The sequence below is a fragment of the Onychomys torridus genome, chromosome 1 (assembly GCF_903995425.1).
Source record: "Onychomys torridus chromosome 1, mOncTor1.1, whole genome shotgun sequence".
Taxonomy (NCBI): Eukaryota; Metazoa; Chordata; class Mammalia; order Rodentia; family Cricetidae; genus Onychomys; species Onychomys torridus.
In genome coordinates this window covers 103,845,825-103,866,164 of record NC_050443.1, presented here as the reverse complement: position 1 = coordinate 103,866,164, position 20,340 = coordinate 103,845,825, and the positions used below count along the sequence as shown (strand labels likewise).

Here is a 20,340-nt window from a genome sequence, read left to right as displayed (position 1 = left end):
AGGGTTTCTCTGTGTAGCTTTGTGCCTTTTCTGGAACTCACTCTGTAGCCAGGCTGGCCTCGAACTCACAAAGATCCGCCTGCCTCTGCCGCTTGGCTCCCTGGTAGTTTTTAGTTTTGGAAATGCATGGGTGCTGAGGAGTCGTGACTCAGTTTGGATCAGCAAGGCTGGCAGTTCTGCTCTTGACCCCTAGGGGACAGCAGAGGGAAGCAAACAAGCACTGGAAACGAGCTCAGAAAGAAAGGGCTGTCCCAGAGGCACAGCAAACTGCCTTTCACACCAGAGGCCCTGAATGTCCCTTCTAATGACTAGGGTTACCACAACCACAATCACAACAGCTAGAAGGACTGAGGAAATGGGGAGCTGAGCCAGCCACCCCAAGGCTTATTTTAAGAGGTGATGTTTTTAACTTGAATGCTTATCTCATCTGAAGACATAGAGGTCAGCTATGGAAGGCCAGAGAACCCCGAGGTAGTCCTGGACTCTGACCCTTGCCCTGCTCCTTTTTGAGCCTCAGTCTCCCCAGTTGAAATCTGAGCGTGCTAGGGACTTGAGAATTCCATGAAACTTCAAGTGCAGGCTTTTGGTGGATGTGCCTGACACATAGTTGGTGCCGAATCAATGTTTGTGGACCCTTCTGCTCTCCTGCCCCTGATGTCCAAGCCGAGGCCAGTCTGCTGGGTGCTCGGCTTTCTGAGCGCCCTTGCTGCTGCTGTTTAGAGTGTGTGCACTGTGGGCTCCAGACTCTTCTCTAAGCGTGGTTGAGTTCTGAGTTTGAGGTTCCCTTTCCTCACGCAGAGCTGGCTTTAATACTTGGCATGAACCAGAATGTGAGCCTCCTGTCACATCTCCCAGAAGTGCATCCACTCACCCTGCCTTCTGTCAGGGCAGGAAACAGCCACAGGCATGTCATGCTTCTGCTCCAGAGTCACTGCTGGACTAAAGCATCTGCCCTGTCCAGGCCCTGAGATAGTAGCTCTCCCAACACAGCCATATCCTTGTGTGCGCGCCATGCTTCCTTCTGTCAAAGGCTTTGTGCAGGTGGTGGATGGAACCGCCGAGAAGTCTCAGTTTCCCCATTTGTAAGACAGACAACATGAACCCCTTGAGAGTTGAGACTGATGGTATGCAGAGGCAATGAAGGCAGTGCACACTGTCCTCTTTCCCACGCCTACTACAGATGAGAAATTGAGGCAGGCAGGCAGGGAGGGGTCCAGGAAGTGGTCCAGATGTACAGCCCAGATGTGATGGAGACAGGATTGCCATTAGAGTTGTTTGCCTGCGGTAGGAACATCCCAGGTTTACTATTCCTCACCAGCGAGGTCCCACAGGCCCTCTTGTCTGTCCTCTCTTCTGACCTACCACTGTCACATCTGGAACGATGGGATTCTTAGCCATCGCCTTGTTTATTACTGTCTTCCCCTGGAACTGAAGCCCTATAAAGGCGCAGCCCCAGGATGTCTTTTTATTGTCTTTGCTATTGTGTTTTATTTTTTGAGACAGCGTCTCACTATGTAGCCCAGAGTGATCTTGAACTAATGACCAACCTGACTTACTCCCCCAGGTACCAGGATGCCAGGCATGTGCCACTAGGCCTAGCTTCTATCCTGTCTTGTTCACGGATACCCTAGTACAGTGCAAGGACTGAGAGAAACTTCCAGAAGAGCCAGAATGACTCTCTGTGAGGGTGTTAAAGACCAAACGGAGGGTCTGACATTGGGGCTGCTGGTGGAGCACTGGCCTAGAGTATGTGGGCTTGGATTTTATACTGGGCACCACAAACACCACCACAAAAAAAGGAGGAGTTTCTGCCCATCGCTGTCTAATGAGGCCAGTTCCTTTCTCCCTGGAGACTCTACCCTCTGGGAGGGAAGGCTTTAATTGCACAGAGCTCTAGGCTCCTCCCTTCTCTAGAAATCCTGCCCACATGGCATGACCAGCCTTACGACTTGAGCAGGGGGATGGAGTGGGCTTCGTCTTAGACACTATGAGATTGTCTAAAAACCTCCCCAGTAATTGGCAACTGCCTAATCACTTGCTATAATTAGGAGAGCCTGGAGGCTCAGAGGCTCTGTTTGTTCTGAAGGTTCAGGAATCAGGAAGCTTAGAAGGCATCAGGCTGGCAGCAGCTGAACTCCAAGGAAGAATGGAAATCCAAGTCCCCTGGGAACAGGTCCCTTCAAAGCATGTTCATCGTTCCTGAAAAGTACCACTTTCATTATTAACAGGGACCAGTTTTTTCCTGGTAAATTTTGTTTTATGTAAAACAAATGTACAATTCCCAACTGTACAGCCTGTGAATTTTCAGTCCCCAAAGCTCCCTTGCAACCTCTCCTGGCCACTGTTCCCATCCCAGGGGTGATCATGTTGATATTGAACATGGTAGATGGGGCTGGCAAGACAGCTCAGATGGTAAAGTGTTTGCCACACAAGCGTGAGGACCTAAGATCAATCCCCGCATCCATTTAAAAACCCAGGTGTGGCAGTACATACTTACAATCTCAGGGCTCAGGAGGCAGAGACAGGCAGATCCCTGGGGATGGATGGTCAGCCAGCCTAGCCTAAGCCCTAAGCCTCAGGTCCTAGTGAGAGATCCTGTTTCAAAAACCTGAGGAATGACACTGGAGGTTGATCTTTAGACCCTGACGAGCATATGCACACATGCACACACACAAACACGGAGAGACAATTGTTTGGGTCTTTGTTCTGGATTCTCACATACAAAGGCACCTGTAGCCTGGCAGGTTCCCTGAGTGCTGGGTCCCGTGGTTGCTTGGGCCTTTCTACAGAGGTGTCGCTAATGCTGTCCGGCACATTTGCAGGCCCAATGTTGGCAGGTAATTTCATTTTGTATGAGAAGCCGAAGCCTGTATTTTTTAATGGTGAGTCTTAGGTTCTTGAGTGTGGCCAATGAGGAAACCTTGGCACACTGTGGTGCCAACCTCATCCAAGCCAAACCAAACATGTTTCTGGCCTGATTTGGACGGCAGGCTGCCAGCCTGGGGGATCTGGAGGGCCCCAGGCCCATCGGAAACAGGTCTGAAGATAAACATCACCATTTAGAGTAAGTCGCTAACACTGGGGGGTCAGAGAGAGACAACCAATTGCCAGCAGGAGCGGAGGGTGACAGCACCATGGACACACAGGATGAGACAGCAAGGCTGTTGCAGGCCACGGGAACAGCTTGATGAATGTGCAGTCAGGGACCACAAAGGAGCTTGGTGTTGTCATGGCAGTGGAGATGTGAGCAGAAGCCAGTGGTGTTTGAACCTGTCCTGCAGGGCAAACGGGCAAGCCAAGGTGAGATAGGGCTGGGCCCTCAGGCAGCAGGTGCAGAAGTAGGTTGGGGACAGGAGGCTTTCAGCAGGCCTTGGTAATGGCACTAGGCTGAACCCTGCACCAACCCCTGTCTATGGCCAAGGTCACTGCAGCTATGATTGTTACCTTTTCCTTTTTTTTTTTTTTTTTTTTTTTTTCTTTTCTTTTCGAGACAGGGTTTCTCTGTGTAGGTTTGCGCCTCTCCTGGAACTCGCTTTGGAGACCAGGCTGGCCTTGAACTCACAGAGATCCGCCTGCCTCTGCCTCCTGAGTGCTGGGATTAAAGGCATTCGCCACCACCGCCTGGCCACCTTTTCCTCTTTGAGGAGCAGAGTTTCACTATGTAGCCCAGGCTGCCCTGGAATTCATAATCCTCCTGCTTCTGCCTCCAGGGTTACAGGGTGTGCCACCCTGCCTGGCTGCAGCTCTTCCATTATATGGTATGAAAATGTCCATTGTATCCAAGGGGCTTACTTATGCATGGAGAGGCATTTCAGGAAGAAAGACCAGACCTGAGAGGTAACTCCTCCTGCGGGTCTCTACCCTCCCTCTGGTGGAAGACTCAGCAAGCACCAATCAGTTCCAACCTGAGATTTCCCTGCGAGCCCCTGATCTTGCAGGCCCCCCCCCCCCCCTGTCAAACATCCTCACATCCTGTGCTCCACCCTGCTGGAATTGAACAAATCATGTTGGGTCTACTTTTCAAACCATCCAGGAAGGAACTGGTTGCAACTTCGTGGTACAGCATTTGCCTAGCAGACACAACCTGGGGTTCCATCCCAAACATTGCCAAAAGCAAGCAAACAAAAATAAACCCAGGCCTTCTTTGGCCTTTGATCACTTACCTACCCCCAGCTGATCTCCCTGCCCCCCACCTTTGTTCACTTTGCAGCCGGAAGGTTAGATTTGGTCCAGACCCCCTGCAGGACTCCACATGACTCAGTGAATGACCACATAGACCTCTGTGATCTCTCCTGTTCCCTTTCTGATCTTTGTTTAGGCTGTGCTCCCTCCCCCGACCCCAGGGCCATGCAGACTCCTGCCTTCAGCTTCTGCCCTGGTCATCCATTACCCTGCTAGGAACTTCCTTCCCCTGGCAGAGAGCCTGGCACTTCCTTCACTTCCTTCCAGGCTCTGCTCCAATGCCACCTTCCTATGAGACCTTCCTCCAAGCTCTACCCACATCGACCCCCTTCCCCTGCTCTTCACCCCTGTGCAGTCTGCACTGGTCTTAATAATGTCACTCCTGTCTCTCTTCCTCCCTGAGCTGAGCACACAGAGGCTGCTCAGTGAGCCAACGAGAGGTTGTGCCTTGGACAGGATGTCACAGCGGTGTGTGCTTCCTCTAGGTGTCACTTGAGAGAGTAGTCCCTGATACTTTTTCCTCTGGGCTCCCCTTGCTTTGAACCCCCCAGGACAGGGGTCCCAGCTTGAAAGGAACATGTCCTGCCACATGAACACTAACTGTCTCAAGGCCAAAAAAATGTCACATCAGTATACGTCCCAGGCCAGGATTTAAATGTGGATCAGCTCAGATCCACACTGCATACCTGTTGAGGGCAGCCGATTCCTTGTGGCCCTTCATCCACATTAACCAATACTGAAATGCACCATTGCAATCCACAAGTTCTCCCTCTTAAAATAGTTGGAAACTCCTTGCTTGGTGCCAGGAAGGGGCTCTGAGAAATGAGTGCCCCGCTCCCCTGGCCAGTCTCATACCAGTTCCTACCAGAGATGTTGCCCACAATACTTTTAGTCTCTCCTGCTCCCAGGCAGAGTGGCAGCAGCTGGCAGTGAGTGGGGTTCACCCACAGGAATAAGGCAATTCGTAATCCGTTAACCTTGAATTCTGCAAAGCCTGCCACTCGGCAAGCTGGGGGTGGCTGGAGTCATTCTCGGCTTGGGCAGAATTCAAATTAGCTCCTGCAATCAATGTGCAATTAATGGTTGCACGCCCTGGGCATCTAGGCACTGTGCCCCATGCAGTGGGAAGAGTGAAGGGTATAGCTTATCATCTTGAAGCAGAGGTGGAGGTGGAGGTGGGGGTGCTCATAGATGAGCAATCCTAGTTTGCGAAAGAGATGCTAAAAAGGTCTGAGTTTCACCAACTCCTTGGCCCAGATATTACTAACCATGTCAGCGTTTACTGAGTGCCTACTGTGTGCCAGATGCCCTCCCCACCCTGGCTCTGGAGGACGTTCTTCCCTTTTTATGTAGATACATTTTATATATTCCCTTTTCCTTTTAGATACAGAAATTGAGGGTCAGAGAGAGCAAATGCCTTGCTCAAAGTCACACAGCTGATGGAAGCACTAGACTTACATGACTTCAAAATCAGGATGCTTGACCAACCCTGCCCAGCCAGCTTTAAGCATTCAGCATTTCCAGGACCTTCAGGGCACCCCTTTCTGGTGACCACAACTTGCCATCCTTTTTGTGGCCTCTTGGGTCATGCTGTTTGTTCTGGATCTCTGGTGTGAACCGCCTGGGTGGGGAAGGCCCCTTTCTCACATCCTACCCACACTTGGCCCCTTCTGTAGGTTGCCTGCCGCTCTGCAAGCTTTCTGTCCTCCTGGGTGGTAACAGCGAGCCTGTGGATGGGGATTGATTTCAGACATCAAAGGTGACCAGGTACAAGCCTTTCAACGGCCGTGGCCCTGCATCCCCAGACCCTCCTAAACTCTGGGTGGATCTTTCAGCCTATGCAGAGAAGCAAAGGAGCCACAGCTTGAATGTCCTGCCCTCCGTGTCCCTATGGGGACCCACAGGCGCTGCCTTGTCGCTCAGCTGCTGGGTCTGTGGGTCTGGGCGAGCGGTCTTCCTTCTCCCGCCCTGAGTTTTGCGCCACATTCCCGTGGGCTCCTGTGGGAGCGCTTTGCCTGGGATCTCTCACTTGTCCCTCTCCACTCCTGCGCGGCTCTGTCCCCCGCCCGCGCCCAGCGTGGCGCGCCCCCTCTCTGAGCGCGGGCGGGCGCTGAACAGTGTCGCCGACCGCCTGCAGGTGTCTCCCCACGGAGGGGCGCGCGTCCCTGCGCCGTGGCCGCTGCTAGGCGCCAGAGGCTGCTCGCCGAGGCGCACTCGCGCTCCGGGCTCCGGACGCGCTGGTCCGCTCCACTCCGCAGCCCCGACCGCCCTGCGTCCCCGTCGTCCCGCGACTCCGCCCGGGGCCATGGGCCCGCGCCGCGAGCGCCATCGCCGACCGCAGGCACCCGAACCCCGGGGCGGCCGCTGACGCGGGCGCCGCTGCCAACTTCGCACGGAGCTGCGGGCGGCGCGGGAGGCATGAAGACGAGCCGCCGCGGCCGAGCGCTCCTGGCCGTGGCCTTGAACCTGCTGGCGCTGCTCTTCGCCACTACCGCCTTCCTCACCACGCACTGGTGCCAGGGCACGCAGCGGGTGCCCAAGCCGGGCTGCGGCCAGGGCGGCGGCGCCAACTGCCCCAACTCGGGTGCCAACGCCACGGTCAACAGCACAGCTGCCCCCGCCGCTGCCGCGGCGAGCCCGGCCGGCGCGCCCTACAGCTGGGAGGCGGGCGACGAGCGCTTCCAGCTGCGCCGCTTCCACACCGGCATCTGGTACTCGTGTGAGGAGCAGCTCGGTGGCCCCGGTGAGTGCTGGCGCGGGGCTCCCCCGGGACGCTCGGCCGCAGGTCCCGGGCCGGGAGGTGGCGCGTCCGGGTCCTCCGCGCGCACCCTGGCTGCGGGTCCCAGGGCGCGCGGTCCCTCCCCGGCCTGAAGTGATTTTCCCGAGCGCCCCCTTCCTCGCTCCCATCTGCCCCGTCGCGGCCCTGGAGGTGACAGTGGGGGCCGGGGACCTTTGCTGTGAGCGACCCCTCCCCGCAGATCCACGGAGCCAGGAACCCAAGGGTTCTGCTACTCCTATCTCCAAGCCGCGCTGAACCTCCACGACAAGGCTGGGGAAAACAGAGAGTAGGAAGAGCCTGATGGGCACCCCTATTGCCACAAGCCAGGGAGTCCTCGGTATCCTGGAGCTCTCCTGGGAGTGGATGCCGTGGGGAGGGAAGGGAGGCAGGCGGGAAAACAGGGAACAGCTCTGGGCCCTGGGGCTTAGGAATCCAGGAAGTCTTGGTTCAGCACAAGGCTCCTTCAGAACTGGGGAGGGGGCTGGCTGTTTAGAAAGTATACCGAACCCCTTTGTCCCCCACACCCAAGCATCCAGGGCTGAAGTGGATACCCCCAATAAGGGCAGCAAGGCTGAAGTGCTCAGGGGACCTCTGCCTGTCAGGCAGACTGTGCATATGGTGGGTGGTACTGGCTGTGGACTATTCCACAGCTCGCCCGCGGTAAGCTACTGTTCTGGCAGGACCCTTTTGGAAGCAGTGTCTCCGCTTTTGCTTAGTCTTAATCTTCATCACACTCAGCATAGCCTGAAATTTCCCGGACCTGTCTTTAGTTACTAGCATATTGTCCCCATCCCCCTTAAGATGTCACTCTTGTTAGGACTTTGCTGTGTCGTGCTTACTCCCCACCCCCCAATTCTGGGTTTTGCCAATAAATATTTGCAGTCTGATATGCAAAATAGAAATGTTGAGTGGGATCTCAGGCTGACGGGGCTAGAGGGGTCCTGTGCTGCCTTCTGGGCCTTGGGGAAGGTGTGGGTGGGCAACTGAACTTTCTCGTGACTTTGTCTGAGCATGCTGGCTATTTGCCAAAGATACAAGATATTTGAACAGGACTTGAGGTTTCAATTTGGCCTGTGATTTTTTTTTTCTTTTAAAGAAAGAGAAATTAAAAATTAACCTGAAAGCCTCTTAATTAAAACTTCCTGCTTCCACAAGCCCAGTCCTCCTACACGGCAGCTATGGAGCACCATAGGCGTCTGTACCCCTCAAGGCTCAGGTCTCCATAGACCTTCACACATAACAGCCCAAAGAATGAGAAGGGAATGGCCATGGATCCTCCTCCAACCACAGGCAGCTGCTCCTGAGACCTGGGAGGCCCTGCCCTAGGGACAAGCCACCTTGCAATGCCTGGACGGGCCTTGTCCCTGGCAGCCTGAGCCACCCAGTCCCTACCTCTGTAGTGTTTCTGGGCTCTCAGTGGATGGTCTGATAGTTCTCTCCCGAAGATTGTGGCCCAAAGCTCTGTAGCTCGTTCCTTGCTCCATGCTGGATGTCCAAGCTTCATTGCTGTGCTTTAAAAATTATGAACAGAAACATATTTAAAGCAATGTTAGTCCCTGTGCATTTTGAGCACCAGGCCCTGATGAAGTTGTCACCTGTGGAATGTAGTCACATCCTAGCCTCTGGGCCAGGCAGCTACTTGTGGAAGGCCTGTTTTTCAGATGAACCTCAGGGGGGGTTTGATGAGGGAGCTTGAATTGTCTTTTTGGTGGCTAGAGATGTGATGGAGAAGGGGGGGCTGTGCAGTTGGGGACCTGAGACAGGGGCACTTATGGCCAGCATGGGACCTTCACCCCCAACCTCCTTTAGTCAGAATGCCCCTGGGTGCCCTGCTGGAAGGGTTAAAAACAACCACCTCTTTCCCTTGGATTCTGTTGGTTTCCTCCCAGAAAATCAGAATTGTTTTCCTCTGAGCTTGGCAAATAGTTGCTGGTGAGAAATTTGGGAGGTTGCAGACCATTCAGATGGGTCTCCCTGCTGCTGCTGCATATAGCCCCCAGATCTTGCCTTCATCACTGAGCTCCAAAGGGTGTCAGGAAGTACCTGGCCTCAAAGTTTTGTTGCCATGACAACCTGTCTTCTGGGTTCTGTGATGATTTTATTTTATTTTTTTACTCCAAGAGGGAAAAACATCCCACCAAGGCCCAAGCAAATCCTGCCCTGCTCTACCTCGCTGATGCTGCAACCAGGAAAGGCCTGGCTCCCCACCGTGCAGCTGGGTGCACTCTGGTGGGGCTCCAGCTTGGGGATCCACACTGGCTCACTGGATGCTCAGCAGCCCCCTCTGGCTCCCAAGCACTGCTGCTCTTGTCTCTTTTCCTTCTGGGCACCTGTGTGGGGACATCTCCTAAGGCCCTCTTTCCCACAGATGACACTGCAGCCTATCCTGAACAGACAACACAGTCAACAGCCCCTGCACAAAGAGCCCTCTTCTCCTCCTTCCAAGAGAAGGCATGGGCGTCCTTGTGTGCAGTCAGAGGAGAGCGGCCCTGAACAGTCTCTCCAGTCCCTTGCTGCAAATTAGATTTCTTACTGGATTTGATATTTAGAAGAGTTGGGAGGACTGTGGGGGTGGGCCAATGTCCAGGCATGGAGCTTATGCTGACAGTTGCTTATGTGATGTGTGGGCCTCTGCCGTGTGCGTGTGTGACCCAAGGATAGGAGTATCTCAGGAAACTCAAGGTCATGGCACCAGGGTCCTGCAAGGCTGACTGGTACTGGAAAGAGAAAAAGGGGTACACCCTGGGTGGGTCTGAGACTGATACAGGAGCTTGCAGGTAACCCCAAAGTGGAAGCAGAGACCCTGGACCAGTCGGTTCATAGTCTGACTCTAGACTCACTGTGCCCTGTGGGGTGGTGGATGGATGCGTCTTCCTCTTGTTACCGTGTGACTTTGGCCTGAGTCTTCCCTTGCTGCCCTGCAGATGGGGAGGGGAACAGTCCACCCCACCCTACATACCGGGGTTCAGGGGCAGCATGGGGGACTGAACAGTTCATGTGCCAGTCTTGCTTCTGCTTCTCTGGCCTGAGCCACTGAACACCATCGCCTGAGCCCATGGACACGGCCCATCCCTCAGATCCTTCCTGCAGTTCCTGGTGCCCGGATTCACCAAGGCCCTGGACTACTACACTGCATCTCAGAATGCTGCTCTTGTAGCCCCTGGGTCTACACTTAACTGGAGTGCTTTTCTCCCCACATCCACCTAAGACCATTTTCCGTGATTTCAATCTGCTCAGGCACTCCCAACCACCTGACAAAAATGGACCCCACCTTTTGTTTCCCGCAGACGCTTTTTTTTTTCTAGTTCTGACCATCAGCCTTAAGTCCACATTAGTCAGCAGCTCTTGTTTGTTCTGTGCCTTGTGAACTCAGGGGTTGATGCCTAGAGGTTTTTTTTTTTTAAGATCTATCCACCTACCTACTATCTATCTATCTATCTATCTATCTATCTACTTATTTATTTATTTGTTTGTTTGTTTGTTTATTTATTTATTTTGAGACAGGGTTTCTCTGTGTAGTTTTGGTGCCTGTCCTGGATCTCACTCTGTAAACCAGGCTGGCCTCGAAGAGACCAGCCTGGCTCTGCCTCCCAAGTGCTAGGATTAAAGGTGTGTGCCACCACTGCCTGTTTTTTTTTTTTGTTTTTGTTTTTTGTTTTGTTTTTGTTTTGTTTTTTTTTTTTATAAGTATATTCGTGTTTTGTCTGCATATATAACTCTGCCCCACACAAGTGCCTGGTGCCTGTTGAGGCCAGAAAAGGGTATCAGGTCCCCTGGAACTGGAGTTACAGATGGTTGTGAGCCACCATGTAGGTGTTGAGAACTGAACCCAGGTCATTGGGAAGAGCAACTGGTACTCTTAACCACTGAATCATCTCTCCAGCCCCTGAAGTTGATTCTTAAGTGTTTTCTGTCGCCTTACATGGCGCTTGGGATGGCAGCACAGAGCAGATGTTCAACAGAACTTTGTGCAATGTGTATTAGTCATGTCACTGGCTCTTGGGATCAGTTCTTTCAGGCCCAAGTTGCTTCTTGCAGGGGTAACCCAGACTTTCCAGTGCAGGGGCTACCACACACTCCCTGGAGGAGGCGTGAGTCAGGACTTTTGTGATGCCCATTCTGGGAGGTTGCTAGTGCCTAAGAGTGAGTGGGTGTCATGCTAGACAGGCTTCTTGCTGGGAGTGTGTGAGGAGTAGATCTGGGCTTTGAAAGGCATCATAGCCCTCAACACGTGTCACCTTCTCTCATCCCCATAGTAGCAGGGGCTATGGTCACCCCTTCTCCCACTGAGGCACTAAGAGGCACAGTGACTTGCCCAAGGCCACCTATCTACAAGTGGCCAAGCTGGAATGTGAACCCAAGCAGAAAGTCCAGTGCGTCCACCCCACGCCACCCTACCCCATTGTATGCCTTGAGCCCCACCTCCTCTTCAGTCAGCCTTCCCAGGCTCCTCCAGCCAGCCTCACTGGGCAAAGTACTACACTGGGAGTCACAAGCCCTGGGTTTGAGCCTAAACTCTGCTGCCAGCTTGCGGAGAGGCATTGGAAGTCACACCCTTCCCTTGTGTCTCTTGCCTTTCCTTTGCTTGGGCATGAAGAGAACATTTGGCCTTGGTTCCTGCTGTGTGACAGCAGGGGCCAGAGCACTGTTCTTTTTTTTTTGAGCTGAGGATCGAACCCAGGGCCTTGCGCTTGCTAGGCAAGTGCTCTACCACTGAGCTAAATCCCCGACCCCAGAGCACTGTTCTTAAGGCCGCAGGCTTTGGAGTCAGTCTTGGTTCTAGTCTCTACCTCCCCTCTTATCTGCTGTGTGGCCTTAGGTGGGGGTTTGTTTTCTCTGAGCCTCAGTTTCCTCGGCTAGGGCAGGAGGACGGCCCTTGACCTCATGATAGAATCACCGGATATTGCCAGTGATTTGGGTAAACATCCTTTCTGTGGTCCAAGCTGGTGTTAGAAGCCATAGGCCAGCAGTAAGGGCGTGTCCCACTTTGGTATCTTGCGGTGTCTTAGCAAGCTGCCAGCATCTGGAAATGGAAGCAGTTCACAGAACCACCGGGTCTTGGGGGCAGATCTGCGTTCACTGGGCCAGGGTCCTACTGGGGTGTCTACAGTTCACCCCACCCACCCTTCTACCACGCTACAGATGAACACGGCAGTTTAAGAGCTCAGGCCTCTAAAGTCCCACAGAACTTCCCATCACATCTCACGTCAGAACCTCCGGAAGCTTCCCACTCTTCTGTGGCCAATTCAGCCTGACCCCGTCCTGCGATACTGACTGAGTCTCTCCTGGGTCTGACTGTACCTGGCTTCTGCCCTGGGAACTATTCAGCCAACAGCCAAAGGGATTCTTTTAAATCCAAGCTGGTTGCCTGCAATACCTTCCACCTCACTGGAAGCTTAGCCAGATAATCCAGTGCTTGGGGGGTTCTCGGGGACCCTCCCCGGGACCTTTAGCTTCCCTTCTGGGCTCTTTGTCCTCCTTACAACTTCTCCAACATACCTAGACACTCCTATCACAGGGCCCTTGCACTCGCCGAACCTAGTGTCTGGGAACTCACCCAACCACACTTCTTTTCTTGCTGTGGCACCTTGCTCTTCTGGAGCATTCTGTTGAGTCAGTGACCTCCTGTTCATCTCTGTCTCTCTCTATTCCCCACTGCTCTAAAAGCTGGTTGTCTGTGGCATTTAGCTTTCATTTCTCTTTGCTCTGACTTCCCCTTCTGCTGGGATGCTGCCTCCATGGGGACACAGATTTGGACTGCTGCCACTCAGCAAGGGCCAGTGGGATCCAGTTGGACGTGTTGGGGACCTAGTATCATCTCAGCACCCCTGTGTGGGGTGAGAGGCCAGACCGCTTTGTGCTATTGTTCCCATGGACTTACCTTTCCCCTTTCCTCTCTTGATAACTCCATTCCTGAAAAGTCTAGGGGACCCTGAGGAGCCAAAGGGGCTGGTATTGCTCTTTACTAAATGTGAGGGTGCTGTGCCTCTGGCCTCCATGATGCCTATGGGACATGGTGGGGAATCATACTGGTTGCTAGGTGACAGGGACAGATGTGAAGGAGGACACCACTGCTGTTCTTAGGGGAGCTGCAGACCTGGGTTCAAGATCTCTCTCCTGCCTGAGTAGTAGCATTGGTGTTTTTGTCTGACCAGCCCCAGAACCTCCTGCAGCCCACACACTCTCTTGGTCCAACTCTGCTTCTTCGGTCCCACCTCTGCTCACTGATGACCTGAAGGCCCCAGGTGCCACAACTTTTCCCAGCTCAGTGCCTTTGCTCGGGCAAGTCCCTCAGCTAGCATTCTCCGCTCTGTTCACTGCCTTGGAGGTCTCACCCCCAACCTCACCAACCTCTGCGTCCTTCAGGCTCTTCTCACTTCACTGAAACGGTTGGTTGATTTCTGGACACTTTTATGGTTTGTATTGCTTTTTGATTGTTTGTTTATTGACACATTGTCTCACTGTGTAGCCCTGGCTGGTCTGGAACTTGCTATGTAGATCAGGTTGGCCTCCAATTCAAAGGGATCCACCTGCCTCTGCTGGGCAGAAAGATGTGTGCCATCAGGCCCAGCTGCAAGTTGACATTTTGTATCTCTAGTCATAAAGTGCTCAAGTGAGCACCTGCAGAGTAGACACCAGACCCCACTGTCCTAAGGTCTGGGGCCCTCTGGACGTTGGGGCAGGGGTCCTGTGGGTAGGTGCTGGCCATCGCTTGGGCAGGTTCTCAGGTCCCAGGATGGGACGGCCTGGGTGGGGACGCTGGTGGAGGCAGGTACAGCCCTAGGTAGAGCTTTTCATAAATCCCTCCTGGTTGTCAGGGGAAGCCAGGACAACAGTGAGGCCGATTGTGTCCCTTTCTTCCTGTGCTTCTTCACTGCCTTCTGTCTGCCACAGTGGGAGGCCAGGATCTGTCTAGGAACGGTTTGCATAGTCCAGAGATTAATACAGCCCTGCTGCCTTTCCGTTACAGATGGTGGCAATGTGGTCCAGATGTGGAGGTGGGCTGCTTCCACTGTCCAGGCCTGCCGTTTTGGGGGAACTTGACTGTGAGTGCAGGGCTCCTGATGGGGGTATACACTCGCTCATTGGTTTTTTGTCAACTTGACATAAGCTAATGTCAGCTGGAAAGAGGGAACTTCAAACGAGAAAGTGCCTCCATCAGATTGGCTTATAGGCAAAGCTGTTGAGCGTCTATTCCTCCCTTCCTCCTCCCCTCCCCCTCCGTTCCTTCCCCCTCTCTCCCCCTCCCCTCCCCTCCCCTCCCCTCCTTCCTCCCTTTTCCCCTTCCTCTCTCTTTCCTTCCCTCCCTCTCTCCCTCCCCTTCCTCCCTTCCTTTCTTCCTTCCTTCCTTCATTTCTTTCTTTCTTAATGGTTTATATGGGAGAGCCTAGCCCATGTGGGCGGTGTTCCTGGATTGTATAATAAAGCAAACCGAGAAAGCCATGGAGGGCCAGCCAGTAAGAAGTCTTCCTCCACAGCTTCTGCTTCAGTTCCATCGGAGGTTCCCACCTTGAGTTCCCGCCCTGACTTCCCTTCTGATGGGCTCTAAGCTGTAAGATGGAATAAAGGCTTTCCTCCGCAGGTTGCTTTTGGTCACGTGTTCATCACAGTGAGAGGAAGCTCACTAGGACAGGGACACAGGATGAGGAATCCCACTGGGCTTCTGGAAGCAAAGCTGGGACAGATTTTAGGTGGAGTTGGGAGAGAGCGCTGTGGCATCTTGTCCTGTGTTTCAGCTTCCCAGGGTCAGTGTACCATGGAGAAGGAAGGGACACAGTGGGGGCGTGGGGTGCAGGCAGAGTCTGAGAGGGACACAGAGCAAGGCTGAGGCAGGCATGGAAAGCAAAGGGGAGACTGTGACAGGGACAGACGGCACTACAGGGACTCAGAGCCAGACGGAAATAGAAATACATAGGAAAGGAGGCACACAGGCACAACCTCAGTGTTCACAGGCACACTCATGCACACATATGCACAGCACACACATATTCATGCACATGTAAACAAATTTGTGCACATATATGCATGCCATACCGACTGGCATTCACTTGCAAACATGTCTATACATATATACACATGTTCATGCTTGCACATGAGCACACACTTAACCTATTTGTATATGATGTACACACCTATACCCCTATGCATCCATGAGTATCTGTACACAAATATCTATACACATCATGTTCACACATGCTTTCACACACGTGTATACTTGTGCATACATCTACATGCCTCCACTTATGCACACATACTCCCGTGTTCTCACATGCCCACCAGCACACATATTATATTCACAGTGCATACTCACACCCGTGCATCCACATACCCACTTGCATACATGTCCACACCTGAACACATGTGTCTTTACCTGAACACACATGCCTACACATGCACAAACATATCTCTATACCTAACACACACATGCACATGGCACACATGTCAACATTTAAACATACACACCTGTGGATGTGTAGGTTTCTCTGCAGTGTGCTAACACAGAAACTTTCTGTTTACCCCAGGAGTGGGGGAGCTGGGTTCTGTGGCAGTTCTGTTTCTGATCTGTGGAGGGACTTCCACACCGGTGTCCATTGTGGCACTGGGACCCTTCAGTGAATGAATCCAAAGAGCCAGAAACTCCGTGGCTTTCCAGCCTGCTTTCCTTTTCCCTCTGCTAGTGAGGGATCACGGGCATCTGTCCAAATATGAGCCTTTACCTGCTGCCGAGCTCTTCCCGACCTGTGAACGCTTCCCAAACTTACCCTTCTTTGTAACAAGACTTTGTCGGGAGGATCTTTTTGTTTCCCTTGGTATTTACTCCTTCATTCATTCACTCACTCACCCATTCACTCACTCACTCATTCATTCATTCAATCTATTGAGCAGCTTCCCTGAGCTAGGTCCTCTGCTGGGTACCAGGAATACTTAGTAAAATTGATGAAACAAAGTCCTGGAGGAACTTACAGTTCTGTGGAGAGACAGGCAAGTCACCTCATCGGGGGAATTTCGCACAGACGCTGGAAGCTCAGAGGCGGCTTTGGATGAACTCTGGGGTACTCTGACAGGTGGAGTTCTGGAGCAGGAAAGCTTAGTTGTTTTTAACCCAGTCTCACTATGTCAGGCTGGCCCTGAGCTTGCAGCCCTTTGGTCTAGCCTCCCCAGTGCTGGAATTGCAGGCCTACCTGGAGATAGCCCCTGCAATAGCTTACCTCATCTCTCACGGCTAGGCTAGGCTGACTTCTCCTCTTTGACTCACATTTTACTGACATGTGTTTTCTTAGGAAATTATGTTTTCAGCTAGAGGTTCAATTGCGTTTATATAGATTTTAGAATGGAGAGAAAACACCAGCTTTTCCATGAGCTTCTGTCTTCAGCTCATGTAACATGAGTTTCCCTTTTCTCCTGATTTGTCTTGCAAAAGGTGGCTGAGGTGCCGCCCAGCATTGACAATGTGCTGTTTTCTCCCCTTTCTTGGAAGCCCAAGTGTTGGACAGTCTAGGCTCCTACTCTCCCTTCCTTCTTTTTTCTGAACGAATCAGGAGTCTTGGATTTTCAGTTCCTTTTGCTTACATTTTTTGGTACCTGCTTATTTGCCTCTGGCCATCTTTCCTGAGGCTTGTTTTGTTAATATTTTCAAGCTGAAAATTTCGTTTCCATAGTTAAGAATGATGGCTGCATTTTCTTGCTTGGAGTTTGCCTCTGAGCACCACTTTGGCCATATCCCATGGGTTCCGAGATGCTGTGTCTTTGAAACGATTTTGTACAACTTCAACAGTTGCAATTTTGTTCCTCAAGTTCTGAAGTTTTAGTTTTGTTACTTCTGTATCCAAGCATAATTTAGAAAAGTGTTTACAAATTTCCCAGGGCTTTTTCTTATTTGCCTACATTGCTGTCATTAATTTTTTAATGAACTGAGTTATAGAAAAGGTGAGCAGGACAGTTTCCTGCATATCCATTTGCATATGTGTGTTGATGGGAAACGTTTTATGTGAAACAGCAGGTGGAGTCGCTAAGTGTATTTAAAGGCAGCTGCATACAGAGTATTATTCAGAGACTCCAGTGCTTGAGAGATGTCTCAGCAGTTAAGAATATGTGCTGCACAATTATGAACACTGGGCTCCAGCACTCTCCAGACAAGCCAGGTGTGGTTCCACATGTGCCTGTGACCTCAGCATTGAAGAGGGTGGAGACAGGCAGTCAAAGACTCCCCCAAACTACAAGATTCAGGTTCAGAGAGAGATCCCGCCTCAAAGGAATAAGGCAGAGAGGACACCTGACACCTTCCTCTGGATTCTGGGCATGTGTGCATCTACATATATACATGTGGGTGAGATGTTGAAGACACACTCACAAACACACTGCTGTCTGTCTTTGCTCCTTGGGTCTTCCACCAGCTGGATGAAGCACCCCGCTCTTTCTCTGCAGCAAGGCTCTCAGTTCTTGCTTGCCTCTGGGATGGTTTGCCTTTTATTGAGTCCTAGTCTATGTTATTCATCACAAGGAAATTCATGGCAGTTATATTTTCGTTGTGGAATTGTGGAATTGATCTTTTCTCCAGATAAAATGGCTGTGCTCCCCAGTGGACGTTTTCTCCTCTGACTTCTGTTTTTCATATTGGAGCCTTGCTGTCTTTTGTCACATCCTTTGACAGTTCGTCCTCTGCTTTGCCTCCACTTTCCCGTTAGGCTGAGGGAGATACACACTGCGTTCTTTCATACAATCTGAGGGTCCTAACCACTCAACACTGGACTCCATCACAAATCCACTTGGTCTCACTTTCAACTAAAGATTTTATTTATTTATTAATTTATTATTGTGTGTGTGTGTGTGTGTGTGTGTGTGTGTGTGTGTGTGTATGTAGCAAATGTGGCAGTCAGAGGACAGTTCTGTGGGGTTGGTTCTCTCCTTTCACCTTTGATGTCTTCCTGGGATTGGACTCAGGTCACCAGGTTTGTACAGCAAAACATCTTGTTGGCCTCCCTTCTCTATTTTGGTCAAATGCTAGCCGTTCATAATTCTTTAAACTTCTTTTTTTTTTTTTTTTTGAGACAGGGTCTTACTCTGTCACCCTAACTGGCATGGAGCTCACAGTTGCTTCTTACTTCCCAGTGCTAGGACACCATTATCAATAACATTTTTTATAGATTTATTTTAGTTTTACTCACATGTACTCACAAACGTGTACAGGTACCCATGTAGGCCAGCAGAGGGCATCGGATCCCATGGAGCTGGAGCCGCAGGCTGTGAAACACTCAAGATGGGTGCTGGGGCCTGAACTTGGGTCCTCCGAAAGAGCAGCAAGTGCTTTTAGCCACTGAGCCATTTCTGCAGTCTGTATGGGCTTCTGTTTTGTTTTCATTATTAGTGACTTAAAAACATGCTGATGTTCATAGTTGTGACAGTGATTACAGCACAGTTCTGTGCCCACGTGTGCATCTATTGCCAGTTTCAAGTCCTCTTAGGAAGCCTTCCTCTAGTTATACCTGTATATTGGTGGGTTTCCATGCATGGCATGATGGGACATGCTGGCCACCAGCTGTGTGCCAGGACCATGCTGGATGCTGGTGACACTGAAGGAAGGTGACCTGTGGGTCAGCCTTTCATGGTTGTGGCAAAATGCCTGATGCAAACAACTTAAGAGGAGTGAAGATTTATCTCAGCTCATAGACTCAGGGCTCCATTGTGAGCAAAAGTAGAGAAGAGAAGTGGAGGGCTGATATGCTGCAGAGGGGGATGTGGAGGGCTGATATGCTGCAGAGGGGGATGTGGAGGGCTGATGTGCTGCAGAGGGGGATGTGGAGGGCTGATGTGCTGCAGAGGGGGATGTGGAGGGTTGATATGCTGCAGAGGGGGATGTGGAGGGCTGATGTGCTGCAGAGGGGAGATGTGGAGGGCTGATATGCTGCAGAGGGGGATGTGGAGGGCTGATATGTGCAGAGGGGAGATGTGGAGGGCTGATATGTGCAGAGGGGAGATGTGGAGGGCTGATGTGCTGCAGAGGGGGATGTGGAGGGCTGATGTGCTACAGAGGGGGATGTGGAGGGCTGATGTGCTACAGAGGGGGATGTGGAGGGTTGATGAGCTGCAGAGGGGGGATGTGGAGGGCAGATGTGTGCAGAGGGGGATGTGGAGGGCTGATGAGCTATAGAAGGTCTTTTGCCCTCATGCTTGGCACCGCCCAGCTCTTGCTCACCATGTGCCTCTGTAGCCTTTGACTATAGACATATGTGGCTGTCTCTCCTACATCTGCTTGACATCATTCCATATTTTCTGGCACGTTAGGATCAAGGAACTGACTCTGGGGCCCATCAGCCTGTGCTTCATTCCTTAGCAGAAATTAGCTGTTTGCTTTCCCTGAATTCTTGTATGGTTCCCTCATAAATAAATACACACACACACACACACACACACACACACACACACACACATATATATATAATTTTTTGAGATAAGGTGTCTTGTAGTCCAGGCTAACACAGAATTCTCTATGTAGTGGAAGATGACCTTGAACTTCTGATCTGTCTGCTTCTACCTTCTGGGTGGTGGGATCACAGGTGCATGCCGCCACACCCAGTTTATGTGGTACTGTGTATGTTAGTCAGGCTCTCTACCTACTGAATTACATCCCCAGCCCCAAAATGGTGTGTGTGTGTGTGTGTGTGTGTGTGTAGAGTTTCAAAGTAGTTGTGAGCCACCATGTGGGTTCTGGGAAGGAACCCAGGATTTCTTTATGAATGACAAGTGCTCTTATTGCTGATCCGTCTCTCCAGCCCCAAATGGTTTTAAAAAACTGCCCTGGTGATTATAGATCAGCTCAGAAAGGGTTGACTGTGATGATGGCGGTGATTACTTAACAGACTCCGCTTTTTAGAGCTGCTTTTGGTTTACAGCAAGCTGAGTGGAAGGCTTAGAGACTTCCTAATTGACACATGCCCAGCTCCCCTACTGCTTGCAAAGGGTTCATTTGGCACAGTTGCTGGCCACACCTGGCCACACCCAGGCCACAGTTAATGTTGAGTTATGCTGGGTGCTGTCGCCTGTGGCCTTGGATGACTGGAGAACCACCATGACAGCATTCTATGCCTTGGCTGTTCCTTCTCAGGTCATTACTTAGTTTGTTCCTCCATCTCCCCTCCAACCCTGGCAACCAGTGATCTTTTCACTGTCACCATGGTTTCGTGTCTTCCAGCAAGACACAGAGTTGACACAATCTGGAGCCTTTTCAGACTAGCTTTTATCGTTAAGCAATAGAGCACAAGTCCTTGCCCACATTCCCACCTCTCTCCATCCCTTCCTCTCTTCCTTCCTTCTTTCATTCCTTCCTCCCTTAATCCTCCCCCTCCACCCCTCCTTCCTCCCTTTCTTTAATGGGAATAGAA

The 20,340-nt window shown here is 51.7% G+C and overlaps 1 protein-coding gene across 3 annotated transcripts in view; it reads left to right on the top strand.

The window, feature by feature from the left end:
- The first annotated feature begins 6,595 nt into the window (after positions 1–6,595).
- The window catches only part of Gsg1l (GSG1 like), a 195,533-nt gene continuing 181,788 nt past the window's right edge, over positions 6,596–20,340 (top strand). For 2 of the 3 annotated variants that reach the window (XM_036207281.1, XM_036207275.1), the window contains exon 1: positions 6,596–6,925. In XM_036207281.1, coding sequence (XP_036063174.1) covers positions 6,601–6,925 — 325 coding nt within the window. In that variant the 5' untranslated portion in view covers positions 6,596–6,600. Of the gene's footprint in view, positions 6,926–7,013; positions 7,299–20,340 lie in introns of those variants that run through there. The other variant, XM_036207288.1, reaches the window with a different exon arrangement.